Source organism: Octopus bimaculoides, chromosome 1 (assembly GCF_046866305.1).
Source record: "Octopus bimaculoides isolate indiv1 chromosome 1, ASM4686630v1, whole genome shotgun sequence".
Lineage (NCBI taxonomy): Eukaryota > Metazoa > Mollusca > Cephalopoda > Octopoda > Octopodidae > Octopus > Octopus bimaculoides.
Window position 1 is genome coordinate 168,432,936 of NC_142928.1, and position 18,187 is coordinate 168,451,122.

The 18,187-nt window shown below is 34.5% G+C and overlaps 2 protein-coding genes across 12 annotated transcripts in view; one reads left to right on the top strand and one right to left on the bottom strand.

Annotated features, from left to right (window-relative positions):
• Positions 1–18,187, bottom strand: part of LOC106869307 (zinc finger MYM-type protein 1-like) — a 155,593-nt gene that overhangs the window by 117,864 nt on the left and 19,542 nt on the right. The window lies entirely within an intron of this gene.
• LOC106869314 (uncharacterized) overlaps positions 1–18,187 on the top strand; it is a 157,096-nt gene that overhangs the window by 100,136 nt on the left and 38,773 nt on the right. For 9 of the 11 annotated variants that reach the window (XM_089362377.1, XM_089362388.1, XM_089362420.1 and 6 more), the window contains 5 exons: positions 2,248–2,391; positions 11,054–11,406; positions 11,963–12,089; positions 14,081–14,133; positions 15,432–15,540. In XM_089362377.1, the coding sequence (XP_089218503.1) occupies positions 2,248–2,391; positions 11,054–11,406; positions 11,963–12,089; positions 14,081–14,133; positions 15,432–15,540 (786 nt within the window). Of the gene's footprint in view, positions 1–2,247; positions 2,392–11,053; positions 11,407–11,962; positions 12,090–14,080; positions 14,134–15,431; positions 15,541–17,833; positions 17,882–18,187 lie in introns of all 11 variants that reach the window. The other 2 variants (XM_014915002.3, XM_014915005.3) reach the window with 1 other exon arrangement.

The following is an 18,187-nucleotide window of genomic DNA, read 5'->3' on the forward strand; positions in this document are numbered from 1 at the left end:
TTTTGCCTGGCATGCTAATGATTCTGCCAGTTCACCACCGTGAAGTTCCCTAATGTTAATAAGACATCATTTCCTACCAACACAAAAATGCTATATTCTCTTTGAACTCCCACAACATTAAGGTCAGTAACTCATATGGACCACAGCATAGCTTCCCAGATCAAACATAACAATAACAAACACATTCTTACACAGTCACCACCACATCAGCCTGTAACTGTTGAAAACTGTCCACATATCCACTCAGGATATCCTGCCTTTCTAAAGAAGTCAGATACCAAGCAACCATAATACTTCATAATATTGAAAAGAATTTTACAGTTCTAATAGTGAACACTTTCAAGAGACACTTTCTTCAACATCACCACTCTTTTAGATCAAGGAACAATGAAAATTATATATCTGTCACAATTCATCTAGAACTCAGAGACCAATGATTGATAGCCAGGCAGCTCCTATGTTGTCACTCAATTTTATAGAAGTAGCAACCAAATTTTCCTTGAATTTCATCCTAACATCTCAAATATACACATTGAATAATGTAGTCCAGGGTACACTTTGCATTGAAAAAAAAATGGTATGGCCATAGGTCTACTCAAGCTGAGGGTTAACCTGAAAATAAATGACTACTCATATAATTTATGATTAAATACCTTTCTGTTTTCCTTTCTTTCTTTCTTTCTATCTTTTTTATTTTCCTTTCTTTCTTTTCTGATAGAGATTTGCACATGAAAGATATGCTACTACAATATAAGTCAACTATCTAGACACAATCTCTGTGATGAGCTATCACTGCAGTTCTCTATTAAATCCCACAGGATTGAGATTATTATTCACTAGCCAAGACCATTTTGACAATCACCATCCAGAATACCCATACCAACTAGGAAAATGCTAATGTTCAACTAAATGGAGCATGCTCTGAATACTACAGACTTTAGGAAAAGCAAACTGTACATCATGATCACAAAATAGATTGATGCATTGTGTCTTGTATGCATGACCTATGGATCACATCATACATCAAGCATACAAGACATAAATATTTGATCAGATACCTGCTTGTCATAGATCTGTTCAAGCATAAATAACCAAGACAACACAACAATAATAAAATTAATAATTGTGTAACTTTAGTGAAGGGTATAGTCAATTAAATCAACCATAGTGGTAATGGTGATTATAAAAGCAGTAGTTCTGAGTTCAAAGCTTGTTGCAAACATCATATCAAATAATGGTTTCACATTTTGCACAAAGCCAGCAAATTTGTGGTAAGTCAATTACATTGACCCCAGTACTCAACTAGTACATATTTTATTGACTCCGAAAGGATGGAAGGTAAAGTCATCCTCAGCAGAATTTGAATTCAGAATGTAAAGATGGATGAAATGCTACTAAGCATCTTGCCCTGCATGCTTACGATTCTGCCAGCATACCACCTTGAACATCTTATTAAATAATACTGAGGCAAGACTCAGATTGTTTACTTCTTTCAACAGAACTGAATATAAATCATGCTTACTTACATAGACTTAATTGTTGATTGATTAGTGTTTGAAAGGGCATTTGCTAAAATGTGGAGATATACCATCCAATATGAGTCAGGAGTAGACATGTTAAAATTACCACTTTTCTTCCAAAATATAAGAAAATTTAGTTTTTTTCCTCTCTCTATCTCTCTCTCTCTCTCTCTCTCTCTCTCTCTCCCTTGTGTGTGTGTGTGTGTACACACACACAAACATATGCATATAATTTCCATATTAATTGTTAAACATCGAAATTATTGATTGTTAACTTGAAGTTAATTAAATTGCTTAGCCCCATGTAAGCCCTAATTGAACAAACCTGATCAAAGAGATTTCAACCATGAGTATCTCATACTTATTAGCAGACTATATTATACAACATGTTCTTTCTTGTCTTCTGCTCCCACACTCACTTTTAATGAAAAGATAGTAGTGTATGTTTAGATAGAGATTTGGTTACTTTTTCTAGCAGGTTGAGCAACAGTTTGGAAGTTTTCTCATTGATTTGTTTAATTAAATATTATATTATGTTGAAGAACTAATAATTACTGATGATTAACCAGTTTTATCTCTATTCAGATTTTTTTTTCCCTTCATGTTCTCTGGATTAAAAACTCAATTTTTCTCATACGTGCATGTTTTGCTAAATTCAAAATGTATGACATTTGCAGAATTATATAGAAGCTAACCAATTCTCTTTTATCCTAATTTATGTTTTCAGTAAGAGATACAACATGGGAGATGCTGCTAGTGAGCTGGTGCTACGAGGTTATCGTAAGATAATACCTCCTCCCAATGGCCTACAGACACTGAAATACGCTTTTCCACATGTCGATAAATCTCTGGTGTACAGTATATGGATGGCGTGAGTTTTTATTTTCTTTTTCCTCCTCTTCCTTCTGCTAATTGGTGCTAGTGGTTTTAGTATGCTTTTTTTTTCGTTCCAAGTTTATCCTCATCATTTGATTACAATCAGCTATAACTGAAACCTTCCTCAACTAAATATATATATTATCAATCTTTTATCATAGAGGGCTCTATATTATTATTTATCAGAAAGTAATAACAGAATTTACGATTCAACACACAGTATTTATTGATGGATTTTATTTATTTATTCATTCATTTATTATGAAATAGTGAATGGTTGAAACCGTGTTTCATATCATAGAATGCTCAATAATATATTCTGAAAATATTGTTAAGTTACTTTATATGAATATTGTGAAGGAAACAATGGCCCTGATAATCCAGCAGTTGTAGTGATGGTGGCAATGGTGATTGTAGTGATGGTGGCGGCAGTGGCAGAAGTGGTGGTGGTGGTGGTAGATAAAATTGACTAGCTTTGAGGTTAAGGTACTAGACTATTACTGACCACATAATGAAACTTTAGAACAACCATTTTGTTATGTCTCTGTCCTTGAATAAGCTATACTTACTTCCGTTGCTTGGCTGACAAAAACTGGTTCTACTCCTATTTCATGTTTAGTTAACTCTAAGATGGATATCCACCTTTGAAAACATTTTCTCCAACAAGATCTACTCTAACCATACTAGAATGGAAAAAAAGAAAGAAATGGAAAACAGGAAGGAGTAAAAATGGCTATCAGTGTTAAAAAGAATTGGGAAATACATATAAAGAGAAGATATTGATTACTCTCAGTTCTGCTGGAATAAAAGTAATAATAACTTGCAATAATCATCACCATCATTTTCATTGCATGAACAAAGACAAGCCTCTATTACAAAAACAATGTTTTATGGTTGCAAGTTTGATTATGGATCACATGTTTTGCATGAAGTTTTCCCTTCCCTTCTAGCAATATTATTTAGTCAAAAATATCATGCCAATTAACATGTTTATTTGTAGTTACTTATTAACCTAACACCATAAATGAAACTTTGTGTGGTGTAAGATTTTCACTTTCGCCTTTGTTAAATTTAAACGAAAAACTTGTTACTAGAACTGTTGTTGTTTTATAAGAAAAAATGTGTAAGTGGTGAAAATTGACCCAGTGTATGTGTAACTCACAATCACCTTTGTTTCTTGAGTAATAGAAAGAATTTTTAAATCACATTCAACCATGAAAATTTGTTTTGATAATTGATCCTGTATAGTTTCGGTTTGAACTACAGAAAAGTATTATAACGTAGCAGATGATGCATTTTAAAGTATTGTTATAGCTTGATAGAAACTCCATAAGATGTACCTGGTGTATGCTATGGACACATAAGAGGTGCAGTAATATCAAAGGAAGGTTAACTGGGAAGATAGTTTTTGTGTGTGCACAGGGGTAATAAACACCAAAGATGTAGAGAAAACTGATTCCATCACATGCCAGAGGGAAAAACTATAAGTAGTTGATAGCTTCCATCACCTAGGTGACCAAGTCAGTAGCAGGGGTGAATGCTCTGAGAACATAGCTTCTAGAATAAGAATAACCTGGGCAAAGTTCAGGGAGCTCCTACCTCTGCTGGTAATAAAGGGCCCCTCACTCAGAGTGAAAGGTAGACTGTATGATGCATGTGTGCAAACAGCCATGCTACACGGTAGTGAATCATGAGCTGTGACTGCATAGGCTTGAAAGAAATGAAGCTAGTATGCTCTGCTGGATGTGTAATGTCAGTGTGCATATACAACAGAGTGTAAGCACCCTGAGAGAAAAGTTGGACATAAGAAGCATCAGATGTGATATACAAGAGAGACAACTGTGTTGGCATGGTCATATATTGCATATGGATGAGGACAGCTGTGTGAAGAAGTGTTACACCCTAACAGTGGAAGGAACCTATGGAAGACCTGGATGAGGTGGTGAAGCACAACCTTCGAACATTGGCCTCACAGAGGTGATGACAAGCGGCCAAGACCTTTGGAGATCATAGCCATGGCCAATGTCGCATACCCGGCCTATTTAAAAGTACCCTTCAATCGTGGGGCAATGTGCCGTGCTTGAGAAGACCTATTGAGTCAAGCAAAATCATAGTCATGGCCAATGCCAGTGTTGCCTAACTGGCACCCATGCCAGTGGCACGTAAAAAGCATCATTCGAGTGTAGTCAATGGCAGTGCCGCCTGACTGACCCGTGTGCCAGTGGCACATAAAAAGCACCCACTACACTCTCAGAGTGGTTGGTGATAGGAAGGGCTTCCAGCTATAGAAACATTGCCGAATCAGATTGGAGCCTGGTGCAGCCTCTTGGCTTGCCACACTTCAGTCAAACCATCCAACCCATGCCAGCATGGAAAGCAGACATTAAACAATGATCATCATCATGATCATGATCACGATGATATAAAGTATTTGAAGATATCGTTCTATGTTAATATATAAAGTATTTGAAGATATCATTACAGCTTCATAAAGAATTCTTTTAAATCTGAATAATATGATCAAATATATTATGATCCAATACTATAACATGGTAAAATATTTTAAAATCTCACAACTTTTAAATATTAAAGTTTGTAACTTTAATACTTGAAAACCATTTGGAAACCAAGATTTTCTGTTGCTTATCTGCTTCCATAACCCAATGATTGGAACTGAAAAGATAAAGTATTCTTCATGGTTATTTGATTAGGGTGTTGGATTATTGACTACATGTAATGGCTTCAAACACTTTGTTGCACCCTTATGGAAGACATATTGTTCTGCTTGCCATGATATGCTTTGCTGAAAATAAAGCTGAGTGGTTGGCAATCACAAGAGCATCCAGCTCTGTAAATATTTTCTCTGAGAATATGCAAACATCCAAACCTGATTAAAATTATTCACTTCATATCAGCATTCAAAGAATATAAAATAAAAACGATTAAAAACTGAACTATTAACAGGAAAATAATTTTGTACTACTTCATATGATTAGTTCATATTAACAAGCATATGTATGTGCACACTTGGATGCATCAAAACACTTTAAAGTCATAATTGCTTTATTATTGACAGGCTAATTTATACTTAATTCATCACAGGCCCATAGCCTACAAATGTCCAGATAGCTTACTGTCAAGTGAAATGCTGCTTCTTTGCCACCCAAACAAAATAGTCACTTTAAACTTGTGGTGTGCTTAAAAAGAAAAAAAAAATTACAATTCTAGCTGAAATCTAGTTGAAATATCCAATTGGTTAGGTATTCATTGATCCGTATTGGTTTTACTGTCTTTTGGCGATATTTTTACTACCTATCTAATAAATCAATATTCCATCTATGAGACTGATAAATGTCATGTACATTGCATGATTGATTTTGTATATCCTGGTCTGTGGAAATATTTTAGCTAAATAGACTTTCAATGTTCACATGAATTCCACAGTGAATTAGGTTAATTTCATGTAAATCATATTGAAATTTTTTGTTTACAGAAGTTACCAAGTCTTCATATTCTAGAAGAAATTTCATAAGGAAAAAGATATAAGAAACAATAAAAATAATGATTTAAAATTGTAACTGAATTTCTACAAATTTTTTGTTCTATATATGTTTTGTTCTGATTATTTTTGAACTTTCTGTGACAGTAACATATAAAAGATTTAGCATAATAAAGCACAAAGTCTTCTTCTTCTTCTTCTTCTTCTTCTTCTTCTTCTTCTTCTTCTTCTTCTTCTTCTTCTTCCTCTTCTTCTTCTTCTTCTTCTTCTTCTTCTTCTTCTTCTTCTTCTTCTTCTTCTTCTTCTTCTTCTTCTTCTTCAGCTTCAGGAGAAATGTACAATAGTTGTAATGTTTAACACTGAGGTATTTGTGATATGAAAACATCTTGTTTTTCAGCTTTACTGTTTGAACTAACTTATATTTCTCACACTGGCACGAAGCTATGCATTTATAGAGGCTAGATCTAATGAAATGAAACCGATATGATCCTCAGTTCATGCCTGATACTTATTTTGTCACTCATAGAAGGAATGAAAGATAAAACCCAACCTCATCAGTTATATGATTAGATTAAATCTCACTTCCATCCTTTGCTGTTGTTTGTATCCCATTTGTAGCTTCAAACATGAGAGTAAACAAGAATAACAGCTTGGTGCTGGAGGATTGAGAGGCTTTTCAAAATAGATTCTCTCTCTCCCTCCGTCTCGCAATGATCTAGTTGGAGAGAGAGTATGTATATGTGTGCTTGTGGGAGGGGTTGAAGTGAGAAAAACGTTTTTGTTATGAATGAATAAATAACAGGATCAGATATAGAAATCAATACCCCAGTGTACCTTATGTATTGATACTTCAGTGAGTTTCCTTAATGACTATTAAACAAGCGATATATCCCTATAATGTCTATATATTTACATCATCATTTTTATTGACTCTTAATTAGATTTTGTCATGCTCTCTGCCTTGAAATATGCCAACACTAGCTTAACTATTGTTTTTGATACAGCTAACATCTTTTCAGTTAACCTCAGTGAATTATTTTTTTTTTAAATATGCTAATTTTTCACATCATTTCATATAATATTGATCATTGTCTTAATGATTCTCTCATCACTACTATGACAAGCATGGTAAAGGCTATACTTTGCTGTACTACCAAAACATGTCCTGAATTGTCTCTTCTGCTGAGATTATTAAAACCGATTAGTCTTTGAGCTAATGTTGCCTTTTCTTCACCACATAAATATTTCTAATTAACTTTTTGATGCTCATTACATTGAAAATGTTAACACTAACTTGAGTATACTTATTAGTTTTAGCTAGAGCTAGGAAAAAGCAGTCAAAATTTAGAAATTAACCTTTTTCTTTTAGCTTTCAACTTTACCTTTTATTAATTGATCATATTTTTAAAATTTTATCTATCAATGTTTCTGTTATACAAATTGTGTGCGTGTTTATGTGTATACAGAAACATTTCGAAACAAATGTCTGTCACAACCTATATCAATATTATTTATTTGTGTAACTTCTGCCATTCATTCTTCTGGGATCAATAAAATATAGTACTAGTCAATGGCATCAACTAATCCCACCCACCAAAATTGCTGGCCTTCTGCCAAAATACAAAACAATTTTCATCATCGTCATTATCCTCATCACTATTATTATTATTATTATTATTATTATTTACTTTTAATCTGCATCTTTGTTACAGTCACTTGCCGAGACACACCTAGTGTCCTGGGGCGAGTGAAGGATAAGAGATGTTACAGTATGACTAAAAGCTTGGGGAGGGGAGGTAGTGAAATATCTTCATGTAATACAGACATTTAAATGGATAAAGTTTTTCTAAGGATGTGGGCAGTACTTGTCAGCACAATCTTTTGGATTTCTCTGAAACATGGTTCTCCTGGGATCTTATCTAGATGTTTCTGACATCCCTTTTTTATCATAACTAGGGCACCTACAACAGCAGGAACAGTTCTCGTTTTAAGATGCCACATCTTTTGTATTTCAATTTCTAGGTCATTATTATTATTATTATTCAACATTTGGTAGTTTCAGGTAAATTTCTACTGCATCACCTGTGACACCTCCATGTTGCTGGGATATGTGCAGCATTGTGTGTTCTTTTTGGTTGTTAGGAGTGTGAAAACTCTTCCCATTATTGTATTGCATTAGTTTCTTTTTTTAATAGGGTGTGGTACAGCTTTTTGTTGTATTAATGTTTGTATTATGTGTTTTGTGTGTAGTGCATTGGGTAATGACCTGCTGGTGGTAGTTTATTTCATTGAATATTTGCTATATAGAGTGTGTCTTGTGTTTGTGGGTTGTTTTGTGTAGATTGTATTATTGAATTGATAATGTCTTGCATAGGATGTGGGCTATTCTCTAGCAGGGCTGATTTTTGAATAGTTTATAGTGCTGAGGGTCCAGGTATAGCTTCTATGTTTTTGTTCATGTTTTTTTTTTCATCATGCCCAATGTGCCAATTATTACTGGTATTGTTTTCACCTTCATGCCGCACATCTTGAATATTTCAATTTCAAGGTCTCATTACTTTGACAATTTCTCCACTTCTTTTTGGATAATATTTGGGTCAGAAGAATGTCTATCACTAAGCAAGTGTTTTTTTCCCAGTCATTGATTATTGTCTGGGAAATTAGCTTTTATTTCTTTGCTGGTTTGAACAGGCATATTCCAGATTATTGTAGCTTGGTCGTTGTATTGTACCTTGTTTGGCACATGTTTATACTATTTATTGTCAGTTTTTATGTTGTAGTGTTGGCATATAGTCCAGTGGGTATAACTACTTATTCAGTCATGTCTGTATATATATATTCAAATTTGGCATGGACTAGACAGCTAGAGATGATGTGGTAAACTGTTTAATTGTGTTGGTTGAACATTCTGCATTTGGTGTTAGGGCCTGTTTTCAATATTTTGCTTTTATAGCTGTTGGTAGTCAGACACTGGTTTTGTGCAGTGAGAATCAGTCCCTCCATTTCAGCTTTTAGTCCAGAGCTTTTGAGCCATTGTTAGCTTTTACTTAGGCTCACTTCTCTGTCAAGCCTTGCAGAGTATTGGCCATGGAGTGACTTTTCTCTCAATTATTATTTTACTTCTCAAGAGTTCTCGCTCTTGTTTGCTCTGCTTCTTTCTGTAAGAGTGGACAGCAACCTGTTGTCAGAGGTCTCACAGGGTCTCTTTCCATAAATTATTAGCTTTGGTATCGGGATGCTATTGTGCAAGACACTCAACACCCAAGCACCAATCTCAAAGTCCTAGCCGTCCCCAATAGAGCAGTTTTTTGGGGCCTGCCCCGCCCTCATGTCAATTCCAGTTTCTCCGTCATATTTCTCGAACCTGGTTGTTAGCATTCCGAGTGCCCCTACAACTATTGGGATAGCTCTCCTCATTGCCCACATTCTTACAATTTCGCCTTTTAGTAGTCTGTATTCTCCACCTTTTCCAGTTCTTTGTCATTTACATGGGCATCTCCATGTATGACAGTAACTATGATTTTGGTTTCCTTTTTCATGTTATCCACCACAACAATGTCTGGTCTCTGAGCATTGTTTAGGGAGTCACATTGGATAGTAAAATCCCACAGGATCTTATATTCATTGTCTTCAGTGACACCCTCTGGTTCATGTTTGTACCGTTTCTGTGCTGTGCCCATTATTATTATTATTATTATTGTTGTTGTTATAATAAGGCAGCAAGTGGCAGAATCATTAGCATGCCAGGCAAAAAACTTAGCAGCATTTCGTCTGTCCTTATGTTCTGAGTTCAAATTCTGCTGAGGTCAACTTTGCCTTTCACCCTTTCAGGGTCAATAAATTAAGAGCCAGTGAAACACTGGGGTCAGTGTACTTGACTAGTCTCCTCTGCCAAATATCAGGCCCTGTGCCTTTAGTTGAAAGGATTATTATTATTATTATTATTATTATTATTATAAGGCAGCGAGCTAGCAGAATCATTAGTATGCCAGGCGAAATGCTTAGTGGTATTTCGTCTGTCCTTATGTTCTGAGTCCAAATTCTGCCAAGGTCGACTTTGCATTTCATCCTTTTGGGAGTCAATAAATTAAATACCAGTGAAACACTGGGGTCAATGTGATCGATTATCCCCCCCACTGCCCCAAATTTCAGGCCTTGTGCCTTTAGTAGAGCACCTACAATAACAGGAACAGTTCTCGTTTTAAGATGCCACAGCTTTTGTATTTCAATTTCCAGGTCCTTATATTTACTTCTGTTTTTTTGGAAATGTCACTTACTTGAAAGTCTGTGCTATACGTTACCACAAAATTTGTCATATCAGCAGATATATGAACAAAAACAGTTCTGAGTCACAGTCAGTTGAATGCTCGAATAAAGATGAAAATTTTTTGAAAAGGGTAATGATAGGTGACAAAATGTAGGTGTAGGATTAGGATCTTGAAACAAAAAGGCAGGGGCCAATTTCAAATGATAGGAAAGATCAAAATAACTTTGCTATTGTGGAGGTCTTATTGCACAGTTCTACCTGCATCATTCCTCTTCCCATATTACTTCTAGGTAGGTACAGACAATCAACATCTGCTTTTAAGTGGTGCATGTTCTTAGAAGTTAGTATTTTTCTTGTCTTCCTATCCAGGTGTTGGAGCTCTGTAAGATTCCAGTTAATGTTTTATTATTATTATTATTATTATTACCATTATTCTTATTATTATCATCATTATTATTATTATTATCATCATTATTATTATTATTATCATCATCATTAAGGTAGCAAGCTAGCAGAATCATTATCATGTTTGACAAAATGCTTAGTGCCATTTCTACCAACTTTACGTTCTGAGTTCAAATTCCACTGAGGTTAACTTTGCCTTTCATCTGTTCGGAGTCGATAAAAGAAGTACTTTTTGAGCACCAAGATCCATGTAATCAATTATTCTCCTCCCATAATTTCAAGTGCCTATAGTAGAAAGAATTATTATTATAAATTATTTAAAAAACCATCATTATCATCTTCTTTTTAATCATTCCATTCTAGATAAGTCCCCATACTCTATGTTCATGTTTGTATTATTCCCCTCATCTTTCACCCTGGTGGCAAATAAAAAGGAATTATCATCATCATCATTATTGATATTATTATTATTATTATTCATTTTAGAGCCAATCAAGACCGCTCAAAAGCAGAGGCTCGATTGATCCAGCTTGGTTATTTTCCTTTTATCAACCGTGCAAACACAGGAAACAGAGGTTCTTATCATAATTCGTCAAACACTTCACCACACAGGCACCAACAAAGAAGCCATGGTGGTGGTTCAAGAGAACATTCTCCACACAGTAGAAATGCTGCAAATCTGTCTCCACACCATTCTAGTTCACCAAATCGCTCCCCAAGACAACTCTCTCCAAAGACATCTCTTTCACCAAGCAAATCCTCTTCCCCCAGAAGAAGTCCATCTCCATCTGCTCAACTTGCAGCAGCTTCAGGTCCCAGTGAAGCAGAAAAAGAAAGGTGTAAGTGCTACTGTTTTGTTGTTGCTGTTTTTTTTTTTTTTACTCTATATCTTTTAGATAAAAAATGTTAAGGACCTCTCTACAGATTTTCCATAGAAATTATAGCTAGCGCTGATTTTTGTAATGGTTGCATAACGAAATACTGTGTCCCTACAAGTCATTAGAAAAAAGGCTACCTAATAAAAGAATAATCACAAGTCAGTTGGAGCTTGATTTTAGATTTTCCTATAATTTTCTACCAATTTGGTGGTTTCATTCGTAGCCACAAGATTCACCCATGCAATAGCAAACCAATTTGGTATGTCAAACTGACCATCCTTTTTAATATATTAATAGCCGCCACTGTCTCTCACCCACTTATCCCTTTTCTTCTCTTGCTGTTAATTTATTTTATTCTCTCCGTATCTATTCTTATTTTTGTCAAATTAACACACATCCAAAATAATGAAATGCCCTCTTTTTTTTCTTTCTTTTTGTACATAACTTTCTTCTATATTATTTTTTTAATAAATTTCTTGATTTTTTTTTTAAATTTTTTTTTTTCTATCCCTGTCAGTAATTGAGAAGCTTGTCTCACAGTTTCCCCAGCAACCAAGGACTGTTATTGCTGCTGCTCTTGATGTTTGTAGCTACAATGAAGTACAAACAACAGCAGTGCTGCAGGCCTCTGAAAGTGATGACCGGTAAGTTAAAGAATGAAGTAAGATTTATGCTTCTTTCTCACCACCAACACTATGCTGCTTTATTATTAAACCACAAATAGTGATCACTAGTGCTGTTAGTTACAGGTATCTAATGGGTGAAGCACAGGTTCACTGCATTTCTGACAGTGAGAGTGATAAGGAAGTGTCTGTACTTAGCTCAGAACAGATATCACGAAGAACTCAATCCTTCAGAATTTAATCCTTTAGCATTTAAACTGGCTGTAGCAGGCCCGTTTTATGTTGATCACAGTCAAATCTGGCCTCTTACACCTACTGTACAATGTCATTCTAAAAATAAACAGTCACATCATGAATATCTGAAAGCTATAAATTAATGCATGATTAACTGAAAACAATGTGAATAAATAAGCATTACATTTGACAAAGCAATCTGAATGCTAGAGTTAAACCAGCCATATCTGATCCAAATATTTTACCTGCTTTATGTTCAAGCCAACTAGATTCAGCTCCACAGACCTACTTTATAATATCATTCTAAAAATAAACAGTCACGTCATCAAAATCTTAAAGCTACAGGATAATACATGCTTAATTCAAAACAATGTGAATAAATAAGCTTTACATTTGACACTCTGAGAATGTAATGGGTGCTTTTGCATGCCACTGGCATTGGTGCCATTTGTGTGACACCCGTATCTGCCATGACTGCAATTTTGCTCGGCTTGATGGGTCTTCTTCTCAAGCACAACATAATGCCAAAGGTCTTGGTCATTGCCTCCAGTGAAACCCAACACTCAGAAGGAACTCAGTCACCTCACCTCCATGAGACCCACTCAAAAGGAACTCAGCCACTTTGTCTCCATGAGGCCCAGTAAAAAAAAACATATTCTTTTAGCCAATAACACTTAATTTAAGATCTGTGGAGCATCTTTAGTCACTCTAGAGTGGGATAGACTTTAATTCAAATCAGAAGTCATTTGTAAAATTGATTGTATTAAGAATAGTTGGTAATAGGATGCTGATCTCTGTTTGCACTCGTACATATCATCCTCAAGGGAATGGTCAATATGAGTGCATAAGCCCTATTGTATGCAAGTCTATAGCTCTTTCCTTGAAGTCAGAAGGGCTTTGCAAGACTGAGTGGATCAAGATAATCCCATTAGCCTTATCTTTTATCAGAGGTCTTTTTTGCACAACAACCAATGAAACTCTTCACAAAATAATGTTTACTTTCCATAGAGCCTCTAACTTCCAATCTACTGTCATTCTTAACCAACATTGGTTCAACAGTTTTACTTCAAACTCATCTAGCTTGAAAAGACAATTCACCTACACAGAAGTTTAAACTATTGGAAAGATATTGTGATACTTGCAAATGATGTAGAGCTTGAAGCCATAGAGGTTGAGTTGCTAGTATCCTATAAAGTTTATTCATCATGAAGCTGATGTTGTTTGAACACAAGCAAGCCAAGAATTTAGAAGCTTCACCAACTCCACTTAAATCAACCGCAATGAAAAGAATTGGCACTTATAGAATGTGAAAGTTTTGCTGATGACAACCCCAATCATGAATGTAACATGAAAATTACAAGAGCAGTTTCCAATGAATTTAGTTCCTACACTGAGCTATACAAAGAGATGATGCACCATAAACATCAAATAATTTTGGATAAGTTCTTTGCCCCTACAACAGTGCCCCTCATTTGCCCAGTAACTCCCATTCCATCACAGCCATCCCTCATACAGTAATCAACATCTTTTGTGGTAAAGAATGTAGCCTATTATGATATTCTCTTCAATTGTTATTATATATATATATATATATATATCTCTCATACTGTGTATGTTTAGAAATAATTTTCATGCATAAAAGTGATTGTGTTGCTTGTGAGAGGTAGTAAAGGGAAGGATATCCGGCTATAGGAAACCTCCTTCAACAAATTCTACCTGACCCATCCAAGCATGGAAAAGTGGACAGTAAATGATGATATATTTTGTTTTCTTTTCAGACCCCAACAAAGAACCACAAGTGCAACATCATCTCCTGTTCATCAGCAGCAAGGTTTGTGTTTCATCATTATTTTTATGTAGTACATTTACTGCTAATTATGCCACATTCAGTTTAGATGTATAAGTGTTATGTAGTAAATAATCCAATTAGATATCAATGCCTTTTTAAAACATCGCTAAGCTTTGATTAAAACTTACATTAAAAAAGAGGGCTGAAGACAGCCAAATTGGTTATTTACTGGAGAAAGAACAGGAGATCAGAAGTTTATATCTTGTTACCAGCCCTGTACTACATTCACCAATCTTGTTCTGTTGTTGTTCAGCCTCAGTTATGACTGAACATATTTATGACCAAAGTTGTTCCAATTGTAATCTTGTCTTTTTTTAAAGGTGTTTAGAACTACACTGTCCAATATGTCCTTCCCTCTTTATAACAATGAGATATTATTTGAAGTATTTGCTTGTTGTTTTTAGCAGATCAACTGACCACAAAAGTGCTTCTTTTGTTGGCTCTTGTTCTATGTAGTCCTACCTTGAAAGTGGTGGCAGCACTGTAGAATTAATAATTGTTTTGTTGTTACTTAATTAAATTTTTCTCTTATTAAAATAATTATTCATCTGCTTTATGCATTAGAAACTAGAGTTATATAGCTGCCTGATACATTCATGGGATTCTGGCCTTCCCATTCATAACCTCATGGAGCAACCAGGATATGACAACTAAAGGGAGAGAGAGTAAGCTACTCCAGTACTAAGCTGATATACATTTTCAGCTAAGTAGTTTGGAGCAACAGGAAATGAAATGCCTTATTCAGAGAGACAGATATACAGAGTCAGGATTGAGCTCCTTATGATTGCGAGCCTAACTATTAGGTCATGCACCTTCACAGTAAACTTTGTTTTTATAGTTTCTTGAGCCCTAAGACTCATAAGGCTGGTTACCTAGTTTCCATGCTGTATATAAGTGACCAAGATCACAACATTCCTCTGAATGGGGTGCTAGTTCATTGCTGGGTTTAGGGCCAGCAATTATGAGGGGGGGGGGGGGTACAAGTTGATTATATCAGCTTCAGTACTTGTTTGGTACTTTGTTTATTCAACCTCAAAGGAATGAGGGGTAAAGTTGACCTCAGTGGGATTTGAACTCAAAGCATAAAGAGCTGGAAGAAATGTTTTTAAGCATTTTTATCTGATGTGCTAATGATTCTGCCAATTCACCACCTTATAACAAGCTATGTAGGTCATTAATGAAGAGTGTTTGCATTTTATGAATTTTTATATGACTGTTTTATGAAAGTAGTAACTTTAAAATTATTTTATGAAATGCAATGTGTATTCTTCCATCTTTAGATGATAAACATTCCCATCCAAAACCATCAAACAGTAAAGCAGGGGCAAGCTATGAGCCTGTAGCATTCAATGAAAAACCAAACGGGTCCACCTCATCTAGCACTTCAAGGTAAGGCCATGAAAAACGTAGCTATTTCTTTTATTCAATTATTATTCTATCTCTATTTTAGGACCTGAAATATCACTTAAATTTTTATAATGTTGAGTTATTTCTCAGGCTAGAGAATTTTTTTTTTTTTTTTTTTTTTCAGCTTTCAATATTTATTGGAATTCTTTAAAGACCTGTTTATTGAAGATTAGATATCCTCCAAATTCATATCAAATATTTATAGCTTTTTATTTATTTTTTATTTTTTGCTATTACAGTTCAAACACTTCCAATTAATTTGGTTCTTCTTAAATCACTTTTCATCAGAAAACTTTTCGTTTCAATATAATGTAATTTTTTTATACAGTCCAAATTTTTTTTGAAACAAGCCAAAAATTTATAATTTTCTTCTCAATTGTTGACTAATTTATTTTAATGTAAACCAGCATTTCAAAATTTGAATTTTTAAAAACATTTAATACTTAAAACATTTAAAAATAATGGTCCAAACAGAGAATCAGTGGTAAAGTGCTGAATACTGGGCATTGTAATTTCAAATGTTAAATTTAGTTTCCATTCATTATTCAGTGAATAAAATAGTAGTAACAATGAGTGTAGTGGAATAAAGGGATGAACAGTAATTAGGGACATGGATGAATAGTAAGTTTCCATAAAAGTCAATGAAACAGGAACCTTCGGTTTGCACCAAGTTGCAACTACTACCACCTCCAACAACAACAGCAGCAGTAACAACTACCACCACCTACTACTACTACTTCATAAGAGCTGCTGTTGAATGTAAATGGTATATGGTGAAGTAGAATAATTGCTTTCTTACAACAAAATATTTTACATATCTAATATATCAAAAATGCATATACCATAGTGTCATTGTAGTGTTGACACTGCTGGTCTCAGTCTACCTAGCTAACAATAGATACCATTCCCATTCCGTATTTGACTGGTTGGTAGCTTGAATATCATTACATCCAGTTGTAAGAAAATTGCTCCAATGATATACAAATATCCAAATTTACTAGAGAAAAACAATGACAATCATCTTCACTTTACTAAAATATTTAAAAACACACTTATTTTTAGAACCCTTTTGAATATCATTGAATATCATGTATAAGCACTCACCCTACACATACACTGTTAAGTATGAGCAAGTAATGAAAATGCAAACAAGAGACTGGACTTCATGCAATGATGGTTGTTATTTAGCTCCAGGACAAAGCTGGTTCAGCAAACCTTTAATAAAATAGATTCCAGCCATGACAAGTTCATTATTCAAGAATCACATTGTTCAGTGAGTTCCTTTTGGTGATAGGGTGTGATTTGAAGGAATTTAGCTTCTATTTCTAGTGTTTGAGCAACCACATAGTGGGTGATATTAATAATTCTTTCTATTATATGCACAAGGCCTGAAATTTTGAGAGATGGGGCTAGTTGATTACATTGACTCCAATACTCAACTGGTACTTATTTCATTGACCCTGAAAGGATGACAGGCAGAGTTGACCTCAGTGGAATTTGAACTCTGAACATAGAGCCATAAGAAACACTGCTAAGCATTTTGTCTGATTCTGCCAGCATACCACTTTGGTTGATATTGATAATAAACAATCTCTTTCTATTACACTTTGCTATTTCATTCCTTCAGAGAGGTAGTTGGTGTAAGAGGCAATGTAAGATATCAGTTATTGAAGAAAGGCGTAACATGTGATGAAAGAAAGGGCTGGTAGTGTATTGTATATGTAGATATAATTACAAAGCTCCATCATAATAAGGATTTCCTTAAAAATCCACTAGCTTGAATGTAATTTAAATACTGTGTCTATTCATCCTTAGCATCTCTTGTTCACTCCATTTCCATAATTCTGTTTTGTTAACAAACAATAACTAGTGGTAATTACTCATTGATTATATAAGTCATCCTGTATTCCTATCCTTTTTAATGTATAATTTAATTTCTATAATTAATATTTTTCTTAATATCATATCTAACTCCAGCATGCTGCCTCACACCATGTGTCATTCATCTCAATGTATAATTTATATATCCTTCTCACTTTAAACCTTCTAATTAGATAAAAGGGTGGAAATTGTTCTTTTATTATTGACATTTAGGAATAGAATTCCAACACCAGTTTTGCACTGAAATTTCAATTCAATTATACATTATAAAGGAAAAAAAAATAGACCAATAAAATTTTAACAAAAACTTCTGATTATATACAAGTATATGGTAATAACTTGCCATTTCTTCAGCTTAGTTATGTTGCCTTTTTCTTTTTCTTTCAAAACTCAGATGTCTGCGAGCTACTTGGCTCAATTTACTTTTTTACCCTGTTAACAGGTATGTTGATGTATTTGCAATGTGTGTTCTGACCCCTTACCAACATATTGCTGTTGAGAACATCCAGTCTTAAAAACCTTAGAAAAGTTCCTTAATGCTAGTTCTATGAATCGGAAACATTCACATAGATTAGGCTGTTAAGTAGAAACCTTTAAAAGATTGCAAATTTCATCTCTGAATGTAGGCCACTCCTCTAGCTTAAACATAATTAAAGAAAAGCAGTCATCATGTTAAAGTTAATAAAAGTAATTCATTAAGCTTAGTCATAAAAGCAGTTCTTTAACTCTTAGAAAAAATATTCCTAAC